The sequence below is a fragment of the Lissotriton vulgaris genome, chromosome 5, assembly GCF_964263255.1.
Source record: "Lissotriton vulgaris chromosome 5, aLisVul1.2, whole genome shotgun sequence".
Classification (NCBI taxonomy): domain Eukaryota; kingdom Metazoa; phylum Chordata; class Amphibia; order Caudata; family Salamandridae; genus Lissotriton; species Lissotriton vulgaris.
The window spans coordinates 1,536,104,943-1,536,117,768 of NC_141693.1; the positions used below are offsets into that span (position 1 = coordinate 1,536,104,943).

The 12,826-nt window shown below is 40.9% G+C and overlaps 1 protein-coding gene across 1 annotated transcript; it reads right to left on the reverse strand.

Moving 5' to 3' along the window:
- Nucleotides 1–10,728: 10,728 nt before the first annotated feature.
- LOC147712958 (olfactory receptor 5V1-like) lies at nt 10,729–11,664 on the reverse strand. Its single transcript, XM_086919744.1, has one exon. The coding sequence runs from the start codon at nt 11,662–11,664 to the stop codon at nt 10,729–10,731; it is 936 nt and encodes a 311-aa protein (XP_086775870.1).
- Nucleotides 11,665–12,826: the final 1,162 nt, after the last annotated feature.

The following is a 12,826-nucleotide window of genomic DNA, read 5'->3' on the forward strand; positions in this document are numbered from 1 at the left end:
CGCATCATCGGTCACATGACCGGAATCCTTCGCTTAAAAAAACACAAACACGGCTGATTCACGTACCAGCTCGTACCTTCGAGAGGACCCGTGTGGAATCAGTATTTCCCCCGAATTTAAGGTTAGTAAGAGAGACGAGTGTCTCTATCAGTGCGAAGTTAAGACTGAATGCGGACATGTTTTTTAGACGCTAGAACTTTCGTCTTTCATTTTATCTTTATAGGTTTTCTGCAACATTGAAAACCCAGACATGTGAGTGAAGACGCATATCTTTCACCCATACCTTGGCTAACCACTTAAGCACATTGCATGCTCATTAGGTTATTCACTCACTTCACCTAAACCTTTTTTTCAAATCATGGTTCACCACATTTTTAATGTTTATGTACAGCATATATGTTTACCTTATTTCTGATAAAACGTTATTATTTTTGACAGTGCCGTTGCTCCCTGATGAAGGGCATATTACTGCATGCCCGAAATGCATTGGATATATACCAAGATGGCAATGTTGTGAGACCATAAAAATACCAGCGAACTTGTAAATGATAAAAGAAATTGATTGAAAGTATATCAAATGATCACAAAATAAAATATGATTAATGAATCTAATTGAACTTCAGAGTGGAAGTCTTCTTCATGTTATGGAGACAAATATCTGAGTGCCTAAGAAGGGATGGTTCTAGAGTATCTTTAGACCCACTAATTGAGTTACACATTGAACGCCGTTGGACCCTCGGCGTTACCTTCTAGTGCACCAACGAAATTTAACAACCAAGAGAGATAAAAAAACAATACAAACTAGGCAGTGCATTCATCCCATTTGAAACAAATTTGATACTCACATGCACGGATTGGTTATACAAACTATGGTATTTTCTAAGATTGGAGAAACTGCGGAATACATGATCCCCCGTTTTGAGTAGATTTGGGGCCTCTTGGTATATTTCCTCGTCCAGAGTTTTCACAAATGCATGTGCCCAATATACTTATGAGTATTCGCCTCACAAGGGACAGCCTTAGACTACACAGTCTGGATTTGAATTGATAATCCTTAGGAGCATCTAGTTTCCTCTTTTACCTATTTCATCCGTTCTTTCTATATATTATATTCCTACACTCTCCTCTCTCTTCATCTTGCTTTCTCCATCTTTCTACTGCCTTTACATTACTCTTGTTCCTGTATTCATTCACCTCACAGGCCTTTGGATGTAGGCAAGTAGTTATGTTTTTTTGTGTTTTATGCTTGATTAATAAAAAACAATAAAAATCGATGTAATCCTAAATTCGATTAGGACAGGAAGAATGGTGCTCAAGCAGATTCGCAGTAGAGTATGGGATGCAGAGGAATAGTTACGGTGCTGCCAGGTCAGGAGAAACAAACTCAAGCAAAACCCCTGAAAATGTGTGGGTCAAGACGCACACCGTAAATTAGAACCAAGTCCTGGGCACACGTTTTGGAGTGATGTATTTAGAGTAACAACACACAGTTATAGTACTTCCTGGGAGAAAAAATGTGAGGGTCGACACTGAAGGTTTTTTTGTGTTGAATTCTTTTCATCAAGTTCTTGAAAATAGATACCGAAAGAAAAACCAGTCGACACATGTTTTGTCACATAGGATTTAACCTGTGACTCTTCAGGGCTGTATGATGACCAGTAGTAACGCGCTAAAATTCCCTGGACCGGTGATAATTCCAACTCGGTCCTAACACGGGTTACTTCGAGAATTGGCAGTGTAGAGAAAATGTCACAAAAGTGAGTGGGGAGGACTGGTCTGTCACTGACCCCAAGTGTTCAGAGTTCCAATGGTGGTAAAAGGATGAGTAAGTCTGTTTTACAAGAGATCCCGTGGTTATAGGAGTCTGCTAATAGTTTAGTCTCGCTTTCCGGTATTGGGAGGCACTCTCTTGTAAAACCAAGGGCTCATGACTGGGTAGGAACCATGTGGAGGACAGAACTCATGTCAGTCATGGTCAATGTGCAGGGTTTAGGATTGTTCAAGATAAAGTTACTCCTGTAATGCTTGCTCCAAGCAGCAAGGCATTCTTCAATGCTCCAAATAGCAGGGCAGTCCTCTGGTGGCAGCGGAGCAGTCCTCTGAGGTACAAAGCAGGCCTGAAGCACCAGGACAGCCCTCTGAAGTTCAAGGCAGGCCTGCTGAGTGTCCTCCAATGGTCCAAAAGTGTACTGAAGAGTTCATCTAAGATCAAATATGTATATCTAGTGACAGACCTTGAAGTAAGACCAACTTCTAGTCTGCACCCCACATCTGATTATCGATTTTCTTCCTACTCTGCCCAGGCTGCAAGAGGTCCAGGGAACAAAAGCCTGGTGTCAAGTTCTTTGTGAGTTTCATGGAGGCAGCTCCTTTGAAATGTAAGTGAAGAAGGGTAAAGCACCACCCCCTCCCATCCTGGCAGGATGACCCATCCTACTAACACTTGGACCCTAATCACAATGGCGGCTAGATCACTAACAACAGGCCGTCAGTGGCGGTCCACCCTATAACCAGGGCATCGGTCTGACCTCTGCATTATGATACAACTAGTTGGACAACAGAGCACAGGACAGGATTGTAGATCGCGTTGGGCAGCGGTTACACTACTATCCCTTCAATGGACACCACCATAGGGAATAGAATGTCCCTTTCTGACTGACATGAAAAGGCAGCTGGAAACTGACTTTGGGGGCTCCAAGCATGGCCCTCTTCCCCTTTGGGCCACTACCGTGTGGTTCTGGGGGCACATGTAGGAACACCCACACAGCTTTGCACAGTGTACCAGGCACCACATGGAGCCTGGCACACGGTGCATGGATGTGCACAAGTGTATTTTTCTACTGCAGCTTATGCTGCAGCTATTTTCCTGGGCCGCAGCATAAGCAACAGTAGAAATAAGCACTTTCTGACTACCTGCACCGCAGTCTGATCATAATAAGCTGGGTGGGACAACCGACTCATAGTTTGAAAGTTACCCGTCTGATAAAGTTGCGATTGGCATTCGGACCGACCTCGATCATAATGAGGGCCTTAGTCTCCCTTTGTCTCACTGTCTGGAAGGAATACACAAAAGCCAATTACCACTCTATTCACAGTCATGTGTCACAGGCTAAATGCATCAAATGGTTAGGACAAGAAAGAGGCAATTTTCATGAAGTGTCATTTTCAGACTTGTGACTTAAAATCTGACTTTACCATTAAAAGGGATTCGAAATAGAAAACAATTCTTTGAGAAAAAAGATTACATTTCCACCTGTTCCCAAACTAAAGTTATTACTTATTAAATTAATATAGTAACCCAATGCTATCCTTTCAGAGACATAGGCCTGACAGTAGGGAAAAACTAATTTGGGAGTTTTTCACTTCTAGGACATGTACACCTTAAAAGTATATGCCTACGTTTCTTAAATATATATCACCTGCCTAAGGGGTTCTGAAGAGCCTACAATAGGGATGGCTTATATGTATTAAAAAGGAAGGTTTAGGTTTGCAAAAAAGTTTGTTTTTGTATCACTATAAAAGTATCCCCCACCTGGCAATCTCATGTAAGGAATCAAATATATCCTTTGGACAGTGGCAAAGGCAGACACAATGGGCATGGAAGGGTAGGATGTCCAAATCATTTACTCCAAAGACCAGCACCCCTGCATGTGTATTACTGGCCAAGACACTAAGGCCATGGTCTACTGATGCGCACTCCCACAGTGGCATTCTGGCAGAATAACTATCCTTTTTTAGGAGGAGGATGGAGTGGAAAACACTGTACAAGAGGAGACAATGAGTTGTCCCGGTAGAACCAAAACAGGAGCCGGTGAAGACTTAGAACAAGCAGAGAGAGCCCCAACCAGGGACAAGTGGTTAATAAATCTGGTTGAGAACTTGACAACTGAAGTAATAACAGCAGATGAGAAACAGTTACTCAACAAAGGCTTTGGATTCATTACCAACAGTACTGTTGGCAAATTCTTTCACAAAATGAGGAAAAAAGTAATTTTAAGAATGACCCATAAATGACAACTGGCTAACTTTTTATGAATTTACTGAAACAAATGCTTTTACGACCCACCTCCATCTTTAATCCTTCTAGAGGTACTTACCCTTGAAGAGGACTTAGAAAAGACATAGAAGGCATGGATACCAGGAAGACCAGCAATCAGAATAAGACCAAAAAAGTGAGAAACTACCCCAAATCTAAGCATAAGAAAATACACCTTATTATCAAACAGACGATAAAGGTGGCACGATTGTAGTTCAATCACAAGAAGACTATCAGGAAACTTTCCTAAATCTACTGAGAGGTAAAAGAAACGACAAGGTACTTTATACTGACCCAACAGATGAACTACAATTGAACCAGAATAAATTCCTGAGATTCATAATGGCCATTAACAACATCAAGGTGTTGTTTCTAGAAGCGGCAATCATAGCAGACAGGCCTAGACTGTCAACAAATTATTCTGTAAACCTGGAGACGAAAAAAGCCTTCCTAATTTTGAAATTGCCCATCCTCCTGTCCTCAGGGAGAACGTTCAGGCGCCTTAATTCCTCAGGATCATGAGGATTGCACAGACTGCAAAACAGGCACTGAGACACTCACAAATAAACTATAAGACTGCCACTATCCAATGCACCTTCTCCAGAAAGCAAAAATATAGCAAGAAACACTCATAGAGAGACCTTCTGGTACAAACTAAGAAGGTCCTGTTAGTCCTAGTTCCCTGCTGCTGCACTACGGATCAGATAAGACTACTTTTAAGTTACTTATTTGACCAAGGACAAAAACTAGGCTCCAAGGGTCATTTTGTCTGCCTGCTGTTTGGCTACATGTATGCAAAAAGCTAGAAGAGAGCTTTGCCTTAAATTTCCAATTGACCGGTTCCAGCTGGAGCTGACCTGGACTCTGCAATGTCTTCTTCTGGAGTCTTGACCACCAATTGTAGTTTCTAAAGTCCTGGGATCCTTGGCTGTGTCTAACTTGCTTCATCTAATATCTTTGAGAGCCTGGGAGAAAATCATTTGTGGACTTCAGGACCTACAGAAAACACGGACAAACCTGTTAGGCTGATCCACACAAGGTGTTAGCTTACTGGGTTGCTGGGCTGAAAAAAAAGTTTTTCCTATTCCCAGCACTTCTTTGCAGCAGCAAATCTGCCTCAGCTGGACTGTGGCAAGAAGGTCTCTGGCCTTGTAGAACCTTTGTCTGTACAGCCTGCAGCATGACCCGCCAGAGGATTCTAAGCTCCTAAACGAGACTGAGTCCAAAGATATCAATTTACACTGGGAGAAGGTGACAAAAGTAAGTGGCTACTCCCCTGGGCATGAAATTAGAATGTGTCTCCCTCTGATTGTTTCTAACCACAACCAATGGCTTTCAAGGTATGTTGAGCAATGCTTATCAAACTTTGTGGGCACGTCCTCTGATTCAGCCTGCTGCCTTGCCCTGCTGAAGATTTTGGGTCCCAAAGTAGCACCTCTAGCTGGGCTAATTTATGTAGGGTATAACATCCCCACTTTACCTCTGTCTGCCTCAATTCACACCTAAGCTTATCATGACTTTTGAATATCATTGGTGCTTAGGACTGTTTGGCACTATTTTTATTTAAATATTTAATAATTCTTATCTTTCATTCCACCTACTGGATTTTTGATATGTTGGTGTAATTTTGTTCATTATGTTTTTGTTGTGATGTTTTTTTACCTTTTTACTGATCTAGTATTTATAAATGCTTTACATACTTTCTCTAAAGTACATATCTACCCAGGATTGAGAACAGGTTTAAATTTTGGAAGCCTTTAACTGTACCTCACAACTAACAAACCACTTTCTCACAATATCTATATTTAGCAGTGTGGGAGACCATATAGTTCCCTCAGTCTTAAAATTCTTTGAGACCAGTATTGTCTAGTGAGCAATTTAAATATATCCAAATATTCAATGGATTTTTCCAACCAGCTAATTCAGTAGTTAGAGGACCAAATAATTATTGGAGATACATAACAGGGCTATAAGTGAATTAAAGGATGAATCTTATGGTTCACTATTGAACTTTGACCTTCACTCACCTTCCTTTAGAGACAGCTGCCTTCCATCTAAATTGTCACATATCTTTAAGAGCCATATAGAAACCCCATAGATGGAAGCATGTTGAGTGGTCTACAGGTGTATTTAGCAGTCAGAATGTTCTAACAGCCTTAGTTCCTTATAGTTAACAGATTATGTTTACTTGATTTTTTTTTTCCTTTTCAACCAACCTTCTTTTTCTTGCCTGATGTATCCATTTACATTCCATATAAAAAATAGAAGTTCATGCGGAATCCCCATAATATTTAGTTTGGAAAATGTTATAGATTACTCTTTTTGAAATATTTATTGTCTTCACTTAGTTTCATGTTGCTTATTTTTGCATCGCTATTTTCCTACACGATGCCTCCAATCCCACCCCATCTCCTTATCGGCTCATACCCTGCCACTCCACACCAACACATTTCCTGATGTTGCAGCCCGATCAGTCCAAAAGGGAACCTGATCCAGGGTAAATTTCCAAATTTTGGCTGTGATACATATGAGCTGTTTAATGTACTGTGTCTCCCCTTCACCACAACCCCAGTGAACTATTGAGAATCAGGTTGCACATAAGATGCTTACAAAAATCCTTTGACTTTTGCCAATGAGAATTATTATGCATGTGCATCATAATGCACGCACTATTTATGTTATGAGGTGAATATCACATTAGAATTTTGTGAAACATCCATAGCTATATCGATTTTTATCTGGTGAAGCATTTCACCCGATATGCCAAACTATTGTTAATTCATGTCTAAGGAATTTGGAATTAAAATGCAATTGTGTGTGATCCATATTAGGAGATCTTCAATCCCATATTTTGAAGTATTATATACTAAGGTTTGGGATGTTATGGTCAGGCCTTTTTTGAGAACTGTCCACCAATTGTGACCCCTAGGCCCAGGTGTGCGATTGGGGCCAATCTTGTCCTAACATTTATAAACAAGATCTGGAAGGAAACAATAACAAGAGGAAGAACTATTTCCAGCTAAAACAATGCAATTAATATACCATATTAAAACACATTTCTAAACAATGGATAGGAACCAAATTGTTATTATTTGGGTCTCTAGTTGGCAGAGGTAGGCCCTCTGTCCAAGTAGGGAACAGATTCCTAGTCAGGGTAAGTAAAAGACGCCCTAAATGTTACTCTGTGCTCACCCTTTGACAGAGCAGTTAGGCTAAATTTAAGGGGCAATGTGTAATGTATTTGTGCAACACAAAACACACTAACAAAATGAAAACACTATGAAAAGACACAACGCATGGTTAGGAACTTAGGGACAGATGTAGGAAGCCTAATTCCAGCCGGTAACGGCCGAAATTACTGAATTTTGGCCATTACCGACCGGAATTAGGCTTTTCAGACGTAGGTGACCAAATTGTAGGATTCGGTAATTTACCGAATCGGTAACTTAAGGAATCGGTAAATTACCGAATTCTTAACAACCAATTCGGTAAATTACTGAATCCTTAATGTAGAGAGCACTCAAGTGAGTGCTTTTTACATTTAAGGATTCGTTATTTACCACCAACTATTAGTTAGTGGTAAATTCCGAATGCCTTTTAAAAAGCAATTTTGTGCTTTTTATTCAGTGCCATGTGGCAGACATACATGCCCTTAGGGCATGTATGTGTGTCACATGCACACCCATGCACTATTCAGGGTTGCAACAGGGTGTCAATGTGACACCCTGCCTCCCTTGAAAGGGTTCCCCCTAATACCGATTCAGTATTTACCGATTGCGTATTACCAAATCGGTAATTCCCATTCATTCCTATGGGCCTCCAGGCCCTTAGGAATGAATGGGAATTACTGAATCGGTAAATACCCAATCAGTAAATACTGATTCTTAATTACCGAATCTTACCGATTTGGTGATTGTTACCGAAAAATGATCTACATCCCATTTACCTATTCTTAAATACCGAATCGGTAAAATTCGGAATTTAAGAATAGGTAATTTGAGATTACCTACATCTGGCCCTTAGACAAAAAAAATCACAATCAATCTGCAAAAATCCAATAAGTAGAAAGCAAGAAATTATTTTTCAAAGAATGAAAATTATGGCTGCTAAACAAAACACCTTTATCCTGGTTGAAATAGAAGGATGTGGGGTGCAGCTGAGCGAAAATCCGATGTTGATTCCACAGTTGAAGTGATGCATTGATTTTCTTCATGAAGTGGTGGTATAGCATCAGCTCTGAACATGAAGCACCAAAGCTGTTAGGTGTTGGTTCTGAGTGAAATGTGTAGAGGTTCTCCGCTCACTCTGCGTTCAAGTCAGAGTCCAGCTCAAACTCAGCAAGGTCAGAGAGCAGCACGCAGCAGTGCAGCACTGCAGAAAAGAAATCCTGTGAGTGCAGCAGTCCAGCAGAGTTGAATCATTTTGCGACTCTCAATTTGAGACTGGCAAATAGGAATGTACAACAGTGTCTCAGAGACTATTCCTAATGGGGTCCCGAATTGCATGCCTTATTATTATTCTTGAGGCAGGTGCAATTTGTGACCTCATTAGGAATGGCTAGCACTGCTAGGGATGCTGGCCAGCTGGAGTCAGCAGACCACCATGTTTGTGACTGCTTTATAAGTAAGGCAGTTTTTTTTCGAAAGCAGCCCGTTTTCCTTAAAGGAAAATGAGATGCATTTCAAAAAAAGAAAAATTAAACATTTCTTATTTATTTTATAAGAGTAGGCAGTGGTCCATGGGACCAGTGCCTGCTCTTAAAAAATATTTTCAGCTCCAGTCCTGTTTGCAAGTGGCTTACCACCAATTTAAAATGGGTGGTAAACTACAAGAGTTTTGTGTCCACAATTGAGGCTGCAAAATAATCTTACATTGCAGTGGGACTCACTATTAGGAAGGGATGCCCTTGGCACGCCCCTTCTTAATAGCGAGTCGCAAACTCTATTTTGCGAGTTGGTTATAGCTTACCAACTCGCAAAATAGAGTTTGTACATGGTGCAGACCTATTTTGCATTCACAAATGTGCTGATTTCCCATCTGCAACAGTAGAAAATGGTAATACCGATGTGTCTGATTTGATGGGGTCTTAGACCAAGTAGTTATACCCAGTTCTGCCTTTGAAGTAGGGATGATTTCAAAGAAGGGTCTTGGGAGAGCACAGAAGTACTTTCTTCCCGGCCCTGGATCCAGTCTAGCTGTTGGGGCTAATCAACCCATAGTGTGGTGGCAGGACACTGCCTATTAAGCTGTAATTGTCATCTTCTCCCTCCTATCCTGCCCAGGATGACTCCTCAGGATGTAGATGTGCACTCTGACACACTTATCCTTTGTGCGTGGCTATCTAGAGGGAATGTAAAGAGTCAAGCTGTCACCCACCCGCACATTTATTGGAGACATGCTACAGGCACACAGAGTTTTAAGAACAGAGAAAAGCCAATTTTATAAAAACAACATTTCTAAAATAGAAATGATAAATACAGCTTTACCAGTAAAGATAATTTTTCATTACCATTCCAAAGATATAAAACATGATATAGTGACTCCTTCCCAATCAGGAATTACAGCTTAAAGGTGTTATAATGAATTCTCAATGTTAACCTATGAAAGGGGTAGGCTTCACAGCTGTGAAGAATAATGTAGGTGTTTTTCATTACCAGGACATGCAAAACTTAACCCTTTGAATGCGGGGGTTATTCCCCCGCTGTGCTGGGGTCACGGGGCGCGCACAGCTCCCCAGTGCTCATGACGAGCTCAGCTCATCATGAGCCACAGTGCTTGTCTGCTCATGATGAGCTGAGCTCGTCAAGGCCACACCGTTTCCGTAGAACGCTTAGTACAGCGGGGGAATTAGCCCAGCGTGTGACAGTTCTAACGGCCATGACTAGCTCAGCTCGTCATGAGCACACGAGCACCGTGGCTCTTGATGAGCTGAGCTCATCATGAGCATAGGAGGGGTTACAAAAACACATGTCCTACCCTTTCTTACACTGCACCTTGCACTATGGGGATCCTACACCTAGGGCCTACAGCTGGGGTGATTTATATATAAAAAAAGGTGATTTTAAGGCTTCATAAGGGGTTTAAAATGAAAAGTCGAAATGGCGGTAAACTGCACACACAGGTCAAGCAGTGGCAGGCCTGATACATGTCTGAAGGGCTCCTTACATGGGTGGCACACAAAATACTGCAGGCTCACTAGTGGCATTAATATATGGTACACCTCTCTACAAGGCACTTACAAGTAAACTAAATATACCAGTGTGGACAAACCAATGTTGCCATGTTTAAGAGGGAATCACATGCACATTAGCACTGGTCAGCAGTGGTAAAGTGCTCAGAGTTCTATGTCCAACAAAAAGATCCCACAAAGGTAATGAGGCAAAATGTCTGGGGGAAGACCACCCTAAGGCTGACAAGTCTAACACAAATTATCTGGCAATAACATGGAAATATTTGATTTTCATTGACATTAGTCTGTTTATCTGGAAGTAGTTACAAACGTACTGGAGCAACACAGAATACTGTCTGACCCAAGACACACGCTAATTAAAACTGAAGTCAGGCATATGCCATAACTCAGTTTTTGCATTCTCTTCTTTGGCAAAATGGTGCTTTGACTCCCGTATTCTGAACATCTAATTGTCTTTAGTTACAAACCTAAATGTTAAAACCAGATATCATGCATCATTTTCTCAGTGTAGATGTTTGCTAAGGAATGTCTTCTTTAAGGCCTGCACCATTTCCTGGTTTTTCAAAGTATATATGACAGGGTTGAGCATGGGTGTTACAAAACTGTACAATGCAGACAAGAGGTGGTCTTTGTCCAGTGTGTTGCTCGAGAAAGTTTGCAAATAGTTGAAAATACAACTTCCATAGAACAGGATGACAACTGTGATATGGGAGGCACAAGTGGAGAATGCTTTCCTTCTCCCTAAGACAGACCTCATTTTCAATATGGAGGAGATAATGAAAATGTAGGATACTATGATACAAAGACAGGGAGTCCATGCTATGAACACTCCTATGACCAAAAGCATCAGTTTGTTCAGAGAGGTGTCACCACATGCAATGGACAGGAGTGGTGGAATGTCACAGAAGAAATAATTGATTTTGTTGGAGAAACAGAAGGGCAATCGAAATACCAAGGCTGTGTGTAAAACAGAATTCAGAAAACCACTTATCCAGGAAAAGGAGGCAAGTTCAAGGCAAACTGAACTTTTCATAACAATGTTATAAAGAAGGGGGTTACAGATTGCAACAAAGCGGTCATATGACATTACTGCAAGCAAGACACATTCTGTTCCAACAAAGGAGAAGAACAAATACAGTTGAGCCACACAGCCAGAGTATGAAATTGTCATTTCGTCCAATAGGAGTGTTTCTAGCATTTTAGGAACAGTTGATGAAGTGTAGCAGATATCCAGGAAAGAGAGGTTCCAAAGGAAGAAGTACATAGGTTTGTAGAGATGAGGATTTAGCCAGGTGACCAAAATGATGGCAATATTTCCAACCACTGTCATTGAGTAGATGCCAAAAAGAACGGCAAAGAGAAGACTATGGAACTTAGTAAGGTTGGAGAATCCCAGGAGGATGAAATCTGTATATGCTGTCTCATTGTCAACAACCATTTTCCACTGTAAAATAGCCACTGAATGTAAAAACAAAGGATTTGTGTTTATTTTGTTTAAATGTTGCATCCCGTTATTTTTTAAAAATTAACAAAGCAAAATAGTACTATTTTCACTAGAATAATTTAAAAAAAGATCACATGTTGCAAAAACTCTACGGACATGCTTTTGTGGATGAGTACAATGCAAATGCCTCTTCAATTAGGATGTTAGTGCATTATTCTCTTTTCACTTGCTCTTTTGCAGGTCAAATACTCTTTGTAAAATATTATGCATATCCAATATGCACATTATACTCCAGTAGTGCTACATATCATTTGAGCCTGGTTGAGTCACAAATACCAGGAAACTTTTTTAGTGCCACACTCCAGGATACATACTTTTGGCTAACTCTTCTATGTCCCATAGCGCCAAGTTGTAGAGTCCTGCACACTTTAAATTTGTTTACTTTGTTCTTGTTTCTTTAGCAAGTCACTTAAACCCATACTTTTTCTTTATTCCTGGTGATAGTGTGCACCTAGTTCTTTGAAGGGTTGACTTTTGTGTGTTTGTGAATGTATTCATGCTAAGTCTAAAAGAGGTAATGGGGTGTGACATTAAGTGTGACAATGCTAAGACAGTCATTGGCTGCCAGAGGACATGGAGCCCTGTAGTAAAGTGCCGTCGAGAATGATCATCCCCCCACCCTTTGCTGCTAGATGCTCCGGGAATTGATATGAAAGTGCTCTGCTAACCAGGCCTAGCACCATTGTTCTGTCACTCAAACTGTAAATGTAAATTGGTACACCCAATTGGCAAGTACTTTTACAACCGTGTAAGGCCCTAGTATATGATATCAGTGGTACCACAAACAGGGATGTAAATGGGATACCAGTGGTATAGCCACCCTGAGTGACTTGAGTAAAATCAAATTGCCTGCTCGAGTTCGACCCTGCCCACACCATGTGTGACATGGTCACCTCATTTGATTTAATATAAGTTGGTCACCCTTAAGACAGACCTTCTATAACCCAGGAGGCAGGGTGCATTATATTAAGTATGTGCAAGCATAGTTTGCCCTGTGAAGCATTATAAATGTAATTCTACTGCATGTGACCAGGGGACCATATCATAGCTTTGACTGGCATAAGGAGATTACCTATATGTATAGCTCCATGATAGC

Bases quoted from the DNA above. Each gene is read 5' to 3' on its own strand.
- LOC147712958 (XM_086919744.1), bottom strand. From the start codon at position 11,664: ATGGTTGTTGACAATGAGACAGCATATACAGATTTCATCCTCCTGGGA.